Source organism: Phacochoerus africanus, chromosome 11 (genome assembly GCF_016906955.1).
Source record: "Phacochoerus africanus isolate WHEZ1 chromosome 11, ROS_Pafr_v1, whole genome shotgun sequence".
In the NCBI taxonomy this organism is placed as follows: Eukaryota; Metazoa; Chordata; class Mammalia; order Artiodactyla; family Suidae; genus Phacochoerus; species Phacochoerus africanus.
Window position 1 is genome coordinate 136321406 of NC_062554.1, and position 11179 is coordinate 136332584.

The following is an 11179-nucleotide window of genomic DNA, read 5'->3' on the forward strand; positions in this document are numbered from 1 at the left end:
CCACACCCCAGCCACAGCAACCCTGGATCCGAGCACGTCTGTGACCTGCACCACAGCTCAAGGCAACGCCGGATCCTTAACCACTGAGCGAGGCCAGGGATCGAACTTGAATCCTCATGGACACTGGTCAGATTTGTTTCTGCTGTGCCATGATGGGAACTCCCCCAGGAACACTTTTGAAATCCCGCTGGGTGGTGTGGGGCTGCTGGCAGGTCTGAAGCCCACGCTTCCTGTGTGAGACACGTGAGGATACTGTCGCCACTACGGCAGAAGAACTGGTTTAGATGCACAGTCAGGGGAAGAACGTTTCCACCTGAAACCCTGTGATCATTACAGGCGGAGGGACGGATGGGCAGGTGGGCACACAGAGGAGGGGTCTTGGCAAGAGCCCCTCTCCTCCCTCTGCTGCCACAGGTCTGGATTCTGGCTGCGGTGAATTGGTCTCTTTCCAACCTAACGGTCTATTCACTGAACATTAGTGATGCTGCTCTGAATTAATAGGGTTCCAGCCAACAAAACTCTAAGTCTGAAGAATTAGCCGCAGGACAGTGTCTCCGCCCGATCAGTCCCACTTGAGCTATTTTTAAATTCAACTCCCTAAACATGGGGTTTGCAACAACTGCCAGAATGATTTAGGGAAGCTGCTGCTTTGCCGAGGGCTGGGAGTGAGCTGAAACTCCACGTCACCCCCACATCACACACGCACGTACACTCAGCCCACTTCTCCCAGTCTCCTCGCCATGTCCACTGCTGTGGGGCCGGCACACCTGGCCCTCGCCCAGATCCCAAGGCCGCATAGAGCAGAGACCCTGAGACCGAGGCTTTGCAGGGGCTCCTCACCTTGTGGCCAGCGTGCGCCCCAACCTGCTGGGAACCCTGACCCCCCCGCTGTGGCCACCCCTGGGCCCAGGCTGTGAAATCCTCCTCCCCACCCTCTCGGCGGGGGAGGGGGGGGGGCATTCTGAAGAGGCCAAAGTGGGCAGGGCACGGGTGACAAGAAGGAGACAGGGTTAAAAAAAATAAAACCTCAGCACCCTGATTAGTTCCAGACAAAGGTCCCCCAGGTTGGCGCCAGCCTCGTTTCCTGGGCGCTCCTGGATGGCACCAGGGAGGTGTCATCGCCTTCCAGAGATGCCAGCTGCCCGCAGGTGCTGTCACAAGCCCACAGCCACATCCTGGGGGCAGCCCTCTCCCGATTCCGAGTTGTGCTCAGAGCAGGTTGAGGATGTGTATTCAGAAGAGGCCCTGGAGCTGCTGGGGCCCTGGAGATCCCAGAGGAGCAGGGCCCCTGTCCCGTCTGCCCACTTTCACCAAAGCTCCTCCAGTCCCCACCGAGAGTTAGAGACACAAGCCTGGAAGGTCTCTGGTCCCTGGTCCTTCCTCCTCCAGGTCTGCAGACCGAGCGGGGTGGAGGAAGACGACGCGGGGGCGAGGGAGACGTGGGAGACGCGGCACCCCCCCCCCCGCCCCCGCACCGCTGGTGGGAACAAGAAGGGCCAAGGCTGCTGTGGAAAGCGACCTGGTGACTCCTGGCCGGTTAAACAGGCCACGGCCACAGGCCCAGCAAGCCCAGTCCCAGGGGATTCCGGGCGGGGCGGGTGTCCCTGCTCCCCTGCTCATGGAGCCTCATTCACGGAGGGGACTGCCACAGACCGTGGACAAACCAAAGTGGCGGATACACGGTCCGCCCTGAAAAGGAAGGGCGTTCTCACATCTGCTTCGACGCGATGCACCTGAGGACATCACGTTCAAGGTCATCAGCCAGTTACAGACAGACAGACCCGGTAGGTGCCTCCTCTCTGGGGTCCGTGGAGGAGGCAAGTCCTGGAGACAGAGAGGAGATGGAGGCCCTGGAGCTGGGGGAGGGGGCGTGAGCGCTTAAGGGGTACAGAGGTTCAGTTCGGGTGACCCCCACAACAACGCCAGAGCACTTAATGCCCCGGACCGTGCGAGAGATAAGCCCAGGTTATGCCAATTTCACGACGACAAGCGAAGACGGGGTCAATGGACACAAGCAAAGGGAGGTTCGCAGCTGGAGGGCCAGGCCCTGAAGGAAAAGGGGACGTCCCCTTCCTGCCCCTCCTCAGGCCAGGCTGTGACGGGGGCCACTCGCTGGACCCTGCAGAACAGGCCAGGGAGATGCAAATCCCCTGTGACCTGGCACCCGGTCTTCTGAACCTGCTCGGGCTGCTTTTACAAAATACCAGAGACCGGGTAGTTGATAAGCAACAGACCAGCCCTGCACACAATTCTGGGCTGGGATGCCAAGGTCAGTGCCTGTGTGGACCAGGGGAGAAAGGGACCACAGACGGCTCGGGTCACTTCACTCTTGGGCAAGGGCGGGGGAGCCCTGGTGTGTCCCTTATCAGGGCACCAATCCCCGTCCCCAGGGCTGCACCCTCACGACCTGGTCCCCTCCCCTGGGCCCGCCTCCCAACACCATCAACATGTTCCTCTGGGAAGACAGCGCTGGGACCACAGCGCCTCAGACCCTCCCCCGTTCCCCAGAGCCAGACGTGAGCACCTCCCACCCGCCCGCGGCAAGCGCATCTTTGGGCGGTCTGGCCATAACGAGATGAAGCAGCAAGCTTTTAAAAAGCTGACTTTTGAAAAAGAGGGATCTAGAATTTCTGGGAACACTTCTGATCCCACAACTTATTTTTTTTTTTACTTCAGGGCTAGATGGCTGTTTTAATATTTTTTTTTTTTTTAAATGAGAGTAAATGACAATAGCAATAGCTTGCAGTGAAAAAAAATCGCAAGATCCTATCAATTGATGCAGAAAAAGCACTGGACAGAATTCAACACTCGGTTATGGCAGAAGCCTTCAGAGAGCTAAGAATAGGGAAACTTCCTTCACTCAATGAAGAACACCAAGGAACCCTTAGCGAACAACAAACATCTTTTTTTTTTTCCCCTTTTGGGCTTTGCACACAGCACATGGAAGTTCCTGGGCCAGGGATCAAACCCCCTTGCAGCAGCAGTGACAACACCGGATCCTTAACCTGCTGAACCACCAGGGAACTCATCTGGGGTCTTGGGCACCAACAAACATCATTCTTTTTTTTTTTTTTTTTTTTAATGGCCAAACCCACTGCCTATGAAGTTCCTGGGCCAGGGGTTCAACCCTTGCCACTGCAAAGACAATGCCGTGATTCTGTGATTTTAGAGGTGACGTGAGTCTTAGCTCATCCCATCCAACACCCTCCACTGACAAAGGGGAAGCGGGCCCTCTTACCAAATTCTAGCTGCATATCACATCCTGTGCTGTGAAGTTATGACACAAATAATCACAAGTAGGACCCCTGCCTCCCAGGAGCCTGGAATTCAGAGGGTGGGAGATAGTAAGTGGAGAAGCCTAATCCCACACGAGGGTTTGAACAGGGGACTCGGCGAGGCCTCGAGAGATGAGGACCCCCGCTCATCATCTGAAACCAGAGCAGGAGTCTCAGAAGGCCTCGGATGGAGCCTCAGCTGCCGCTGGACGAAGCAGCAGGAGCCATCTGGGAAAAGGGAGGAAAAGCCCCAGGGCCGAGGAGAGAGAGTCGAGGGAAGCCGTGTGCACGCTGGTTCAGGAAGGACCAGGGGACAGCGACAAAAGGAGGGACAGGAAACGCGGGCCCTTACGGAGCCACTGGTCTCACTGGGCTGTTGACACTCGAATTGATGACAGTGACAGACAGTGGAGAATTCAGCTCCACATTTCAAGCGCTCGGCAGCGCCTGTTCTGGACACAGACACAGGACATTCTCGTTCTTGTGGAGTCTGGAGGGACAGCGCTGGGCCCAGGAGCAGGCAGGACCCCCGTCAGGATGGGCCTGCGGGCTCTGCTGAGAAAGCCGGTTTAAGCCTGTGCAGCTGACACAGGGACCCAGTCTTATTCCCGAGCCTGTAGTCTTCCTGCCAAGCCTGCCTGCCTGCCTGCCTGTGACAGGAGAAAATCAAATGGGATTCACGTCCAATCGCAGGTCATCTGGATTAGGGAGTGACAGCCGCCTGGCCCCTGGGGGGGTGCGAGCACGTCCCCGTGTGTCCCCGTGTGTCCAGAGAGAAGGGCTGCCTGCTACCCTCCATCTGGAGGCGGCGAGCATCCTCCAGCCAAGGGCGCTTCATCTGGGGTCTCGGGCACTACAGTCAGAGGAACCATGGAAAGCCACCAACTCCGGCTTTTCTGGCTCATCTTTGGGAATTGGTGTCAGTTTCCGGTTTTTGTTTTTAAAGGATAAGGACTTCATTGATCTTTCAAAAGCAAAGTCTCTTAAAGAGGTATCACTTGGTTTGGCAGAGGCGGGGATGGGATCCACAAAAGTGTTTTTTCCTTTTCTTTTTTTGGCTGCACCTGCAGCATATGGACGTTCCCAGGACAGGGACTGAATCTGGGCCAACGCTGTGACCTACGCCACACTCCACCACAGCCGCGGAAACCCTGGATCCTTTAACTCATTGTGCCCGGTGGGGGATCCGAACCTGAGCCCCCGAAGTGACCAAGTCACTGCAGTCAGATTCTTAACCCACTGTGCCGTGGGGGGAACTCCAGCTTTCCCCCTTTTCAAATGGAAATATCTTGGGCTATGGAATTCATTCCAATTGAACTGACCTGTAGTAGAACAGGGTCCTGGCAAAGCAACTGCTCGGCACCCCATTTCGGAAACCAGCTGGAAGCATGTAACCACCCTCGAGGCTGCAGTGTAACCCAGCTGGGAAGCCCGCATCCTCGCCCTTGAGGCAGGAGGAAACCACGATGTCGCTTGATACCCACAGCTGGGCGCGCGCGGCGGCATCGGATCTAGGATGCACGCGGTTAGGTCTTGAAAACAAGCATCATCATGAGCTTTGCAGAAAAGCAAACGAAACCGTGTAAAGTATAAGTGAGAAAAAAGCTGAACTGTATAACTGGAAGAGACAGGGGACAGCTGAGAACTACGGACACACGAAGGAAAAGGGATTAAGGACAGTGCCGTCGGCCCGGGAGCTGAGAGCCAGCAGGCCGTCCTGGACAAGGAGCATTCCCTGCCAAGACGAAGGGAGGTGCAAAAACACAAAACAGAGGAGGGGCGACAGTTAAAATCCCCTTCCACAAAAATAATAAAGGAGTAAAAGGGCAGGGAGTTCTCATCGTGGCTCAGTGGTTAATGAATCCAACTAGGAGCCACGAGGTTTTGGGTTCGATCCCTGGCCTCGCTCAGCGGGTTGAGGATCTGGCGTTGCCGTGAGCTGTGGTGCAGGTCACAGACGTGGCTCAGATCATGCATTGCTGTGGCTGTGGTGGAGGCTGGCGGCTACAGCTCCGATTCGACCCCAAGCTTGGGAACCTCCGTAGGCCGCAGGTGCGGCCCTAGAAAAGGCAAAAAGAATAAAAATTTTAAAAAAAGAGTAAAAACGCACATTATCAATATAACAATAATATAAATCAATATTAAATAGTTTCATTAGAGAAAAAGCACAAAGATGAAGATACATAAAAGCCTTCGGGGATCATGAATATCAAATCTATGTTCTCTTATAATATAGAGTTACTAAAAAAAAGTACACCTAAAATTACCCTGCACATAAAATCCAGAGACCCCATAATCAAGCGTGGGCGGAGAGCGAATCAAGGGATGTAGGAAACACGTAATAAATGCGCACGTCTCCACCGCATGTTTTTATCTAGTCCGGGTCAAATCAGAACCGAGTGTTCTGCGTTTTAAATGTGCATGTCTGCAACCCAATCCTCCTTTGTGTCAAATCCTTCTGCTCACTTTCCTAAAACTTATCACCATTACAAATTTAAATTTGATGATACATTTAACAACAAAGCCCCAAAGGTCTAGAAGCCCAAACTACTCACTGGTGTGTAGACAGCCTGTCATTCTGTTCTTAATAGCTGTGGGCGGCCTCTCAGGTGCTCACAAATTCTTCTTTCACTTCCCAGGTCCCCAAGTTACAGAGGCCACGGGACTCTGGCCACTCAGGCCTGCCTGCTGGTAGGAGGGTCCCTCACCTGGGCCTCCCCAGGAATAATCCACTCTGCCTGGGCACGGGAATGTCGGGCAGAGGGGAACAGAGAAGGGGCTGTGGGCTGCAGTCCCAAAGGCAGGAAAACCCAGCCTTGCACAAAGGTCTTTATACCAAATTCAATCCTATGTTAGCCTCATCTACATTCCACGACCACTGAGAAATATTTACCAGGCTGTAAGATTATTTGCCGTGGTACCAGGGAAATGTCCAGCTCCTCTAATGTACAAAGGAAAGATGAAGAAAAACTATGACTACAACAGAATAAAATTCCTAGCCTTACTTTCCATTCTATGTCAAACAGTATCTAGCTTTTACTTTCTTAAATGAACTGCCAACATAAAGAAGGGCTCAAAAGTAACATTAAAAAAAAAAATATATATATATATAGCTCAAGTGAAATGGTTAACGTGGAGCTCCTGCTGTGGTGCAGCGAAACAAATCCAACCAGGAACCACGAGGATGCAGGTTCGATCCCTGGCTCTGCTCAGTGAGTTAAGGATCTGGTGTTGCTGTGGCTGTGGTGTAGGCCGGCAGCTATAGCTCTGATTGGACCCGCAGACTGGGAACCTCCATATGCCATGTGGGTGAGGCCCTAAAACGTCCCCCCCCAAAAGGTGGGGGGGAATGTTACATGTAACAAATAATTACGCACGCTGTCATTTTTAAGGATATAAATACATTCTCTAACATGTTAGCCAAAAGCCTAGAAACCTTAAAAAAAGGCCTAGAAGTCTAAATTTGTTATTGTCATGTACACCCGTTAATGGTTCCTTGTATCTGAAGTCTTCCGGGCGATGCGGTGGGAAATGCCAAGAGCCCCGCACGCAGGAAGGAGCCGGCCTCCTGCGGGTAACCTTGCCTTGCAGTGGATGTCGACAGGGACAGACGAGCTCGAGTTACACCCTTCAATGAATGTTTTAAAAATTATTTCTTGTTTGAATAACTTGCTTAAATAAAGACAAATTATGCAAAGAATGAATACCAGCTATGTCTCCCTGGAGCACACATGTCAATGAAACCGGCCAGCAAGTTTCCACTGATTTTTACACAAACGCACGCAGCCTAAATGCAGCCAGTGATCAAATGCACCAGCTGTTTAGACATCTCTTGTCACTGGGGACTACTTTATTCTACAGAAATAAGTGTTTCTGTCATGGAAAAAAAATAATCCATATCCTGCTAACGCCCCCACATTCTGTCCTTTCCGCCTATGAGGGCCGGTGGGGATGACACGTTCCATCAGCAATAACCCACTATTGGCGTGAGTCTCACAAATACGCAGGCAGATAACCAAGAGTCAGTCGCCCAACGGTGTCATAAATAGACTGAAGTTTTAAAACTTCCCCCAAAGGTAATTCACCTTTATCTGCATTCTAGAATATTCCTTCAGTTATCATCCACTGAAGCCTGAAACTGCTGAACATGTGAGTTGTTGCATAAGCTCTCCTTCCTTTATTTTTAATTTATTGTTTGATTAGGGTAGAGTTGCTTTACAGTGTCGTGTCCATTTCGGCTGTGCGGCAACGTGACCCCGTCACACACACGCACACACCCCCTTTCTTACATCATCTTCCGCCACGCTCTACCCCGACACTGAGCCGAGGGCCCTGTGCTGGGCGGCGGGGCCTCACTGATGACCCATGTTCTGCAGGTGATGGTTTGCATGGACCAAGCCCACTCTCCCCGCCCATCCCACTCCCTCCCCTCCCCGGGGCAACCCTGAGCCTGCTCTCTCCTCTGTGAATCTGTTTCGGTTTTGTAGGTAGGCTCATTTATGCCATATTTTAGATTCCACGTGTAAATGATCTCATGTGGTATGTGTCTTTCTCCTTCTGACTGACTTCACTTAGTATGAGAATCCATAGCTGTGTGTATCCAGGTTGCGGCAAGTGGCATTGTTTGGTCTTTCCCAGTTTTAAGTTAACCCTGTTATCATTGTAATGAAATTACAAGTAAAATACACAATTTCAACCCAACTGAAATGCATCCTTGGGTTCTCAGCAAAGATAACCAATAACTATGCTTAATCATCCAGTCAGACGTACGACGGGTGAGTTTCCATTCGCTAACTCAGCCACCATCGGGAAGCGCTGCTGTACATGAAAGCAGGTCCATGTCCATGTAAAACATGGGCTCTCCTCCGCCCATGCCCCCCCACCCCCCGGGCCATTGCCACATAAGACAGAACAAGGGCCCGTCCCAGTGAGGGGCCACGCGTGCATCACATCAGTTGCCCTCTGTCCTGGGGAAGAGGGACAGCTTCCCCAGACGGAGCAGGTCAGAGAAAAAACACATTCCGGGAGCACGTGGCCAGCAGGGCCTCACCCTCCAGCAACCCTGGAACAGCTCAGGAGACTGACTTCAGGGGCGGACCCACAGAGCCCCACGGCCACCGATAACCCCCTTCCTTCCTGGGAGGCAAGCAACACCCCTACATCGCAGGAAACATCCGAGAGCCCCAAGAGCATTTCTTTTCCGCGGATTTTGAGCAGAGGGACATTTTCTTGATGCTTCTTCCCTGAAAGGCACTAAAACAAATCACAAATGGAATTGGGAGCAACGGAACTCAAAGCAACTCGTCTCCATTTCTCAGGCAAACAAGCAGACGGGGTTCCCTGGATGTGAGTGTGGGAAAGAAATCAAATGCACCAGGGATAGCAATCTCGGTGTGTCATCCCATCCACAGCAGCACTGGGTCCCCCCGGGCCCTCAGACGTGGGGGCCAAACAGCTCTGCAAAGCACTGTGAACCAGACCCGGGCCCTGTCCCTCTTGCTCGCTTGGTGCCACATTGGAAAGACTGCCCCAGCCTTGGGGCTTCCTGTTTCACGTCTACAATCAGATTCCTTTAAAGGACCTTATTACGTATACTTTCTGGATACAGTTTTGCTGGCCTCTGAATGTTCTCTTCTTCAAATATATTTATAAGGTGGAAGAACCAAAATCAATCTCTCTCCCTAAATAGACTCATTGAATAGGCTCCCACAGCCAGAGATGGAGAGATAATTCGGTTTCACCTCTCTCGAGGGCACTCTCCCACGCCCATGACCATGAAGGAGGACGTCCTCCGTGTATTTTCTTTTGGGGAGATGTGTTTGCTCAAAGGGAATTACACAACCACCACTACGGGCACTGCCGGAAGAGAAAAGTTCTTTTTAACATTCCTCCCTTTCAGGGTTATTTGATTTGCTAACCTGGCTCACTCTTTCCTGGCCTTAAAGGGAGAGTTGTTGTTGTTGCTGTTTTTCAAGCCAGTTTTGACAACCTTTTGCAGACTTGGGCAGCGCCGCGGCCTAGGGACACACACTGGTGGATGAGTCAGTGGGACATAATCGCAAAGAAAAGAGATTAGTTGTCCCCAAACTGTCTTGGTCAAGACCAGTTGCTGCATCGGAAAGTGGGCCCCTTCGCTCAGCAGGTGCTAGGGCCCACCCCAGGCACTCATTCCATTTGCAGGACTCATAACCCATTTGCTCTCGGGCCAGCGGGGCACTTCGCAGATCCTGGGCGCGCAGATGCACCGCGGCCTCAAGCAGAGCGCGAGCCCGCAGCGGGGCAGCCACCAGGCCCCGGCGGGGTTGTGCACCGTTCAAACTCCGGCTCAGCGTCCGGTTAAAGGGCAGTCTTGTTTTTCCAGTGTTGGGGAAGGTACTCTTTCGGAGAGGAACGTGTGAACGTGCCATGTAATCCCCGCAAGCGAGGGGTGCGGACGGAAAACAGACACCGCGGCGGTGCGGGCAGAGGCAGGGATGGGAGCCCCGACTTTCGCCCCAGGCTGGGGTCTCTGCCTCGGGCCTCGGTCTGCCCTTCCTGTGCACCCCCCAAAGCAAGCCGGAGACGGGGAGCAATGGTCAGGGAAACCTCCAGGGCCGGGCCCTCCATACAGCCCTCCCCAGACCTCAGGCCCCAGGCGCCTTCGGGGTCCCTGCACCTGGTCCCCTTCATTTTGCGGGGAAGGAAGCGAGACTCTGGGGTACTCCGCCGGGTGCGACGGGGCTGAGGGCCGGACGCGGTCTCCCGCCGCCTTCCCGCCCCCCAGGGGGAACCGTCGCCGGTGGCAGAGGAAGGCTTGGGCTTGGAGGGGCTCTGCCCGCGGGGACCCCCCGAAGGGAGCCGCACCCCAGCACACCCTTGCACCAAGCGCTGGGGCCTCCTCCTGACACTGTTACCTGGCAACGACCCGGGCACCCGGAGCACACAACCCCCTTCCCGGCAGGGCGCCGGCCGCGGACCGCAGAGGGGACGCCCCCGCCCCGAGAGCGCGGCGCGCGGGCGCCGGGGGCCCAGTCGCGCGAGCCCGGGGCCGCTTACCCGGTGGGGGGCTTGGCCGCCGAGGCGCGCGGCGCGTCCATGGAGCCGGCGGGCGGGGGGCGCGGGCGGCGCTCGGGCCCCGCGAGTCAGGCGCTCGCCGCGGCCGCCGCCGCCCTCATTCACTTTTTCCGCGCTGACCCATCGTCCTCCCTCGCGCGCCGGCGGAGGACAGCGGCGGGGCCGCGAGGACGGAAGGGGCTGGCACCGACCCGGGCGGGCCGCGCGGGGAGGGGCCGGCGCGGGGCGGGGGCGCCGGGAGCAAGGTGCACCGCGCCCCCGCGAGCGCCGCCCCCGCCGCCCGGCGTCGCCCGAGCGCCCGGCCTGGCCCGCGGCGCGCGTCCCGGAAAGGGCCGGGCGACACCCGGGCCCGGGGGCGCTCCCGCCCGCCCGCCCGCCCGCGTCCCCGGGGCCCGCCGCTCCAGGCGCGGACGGAGCATGCCCTTCCCCGCGCGGGTCGGGGGCCCGGCGGCTCGGAGCTGCGGAGCGGGACCACCTGGCCGCCGCCGGGCAGGGCAGGGCAGGGCCGGGCCGCGCCGGGCGGAGGAGGGCGGGCCGGCGGGAGCGAGGCTGGAAACTGGGGTCGCGAGAGCCGCGCGGCGCCTGCTGTCCCGGGACCCGACAGACCTTCAGCGCCGCTCCAGGGCGGTGGGTCTCGGAGGGTCCCTGACCTGCAGCACCTGCGCCCTGGTTCCAAGCCCGGATTCGGGCTGCACCCCGACCTCCGGGCCGGAGCCGGCCCAGCAGCGCTGCGGGAGCTCCGGCTGGAAGCCCCTCGAGTTTGCCGAGCTGCTGCAAGGGCCCCGCGGCCGCGTAGCCCCGCGAGGGATTCCGGGCGGCCGGCGGGCAGAAACGCCAGCCGAGGCAGCCCA

General features: G+C 56.1%; 1 protein-coding gene across 6 annotated transcripts in view; it reads right to left on the bottom strand.

The window, feature by feature from the left end:
* COBL (cordon-bleu WH2 repeat protein) overlaps positions 1-10536 on the bottom strand; it is a 204903-nt gene extending 194367 nt beyond the window's left edge. For 2 of the 6 annotated variants that reach the window (XM_047754245.1, XM_047754242.1), the window contains exon 1: positions 10311-10535. In XM_047754245.1, the coding sequence (XP_047610201.1) occupies positions 10311-10351 (41 nt within the window). In that variant the 5' untranslated portion in view covers positions 10352-10535. Of the gene's footprint in view, positions 1-10310 lie in introns of all 6 variants that reach the window. The other 4 variants (XM_047754250.1, XM_047754248.1, XM_047754249.1 and 1 more) reach the window with 3 other exon arrangements.
* Positions 10537-11179: the final 643 nt, after the last annotated feature.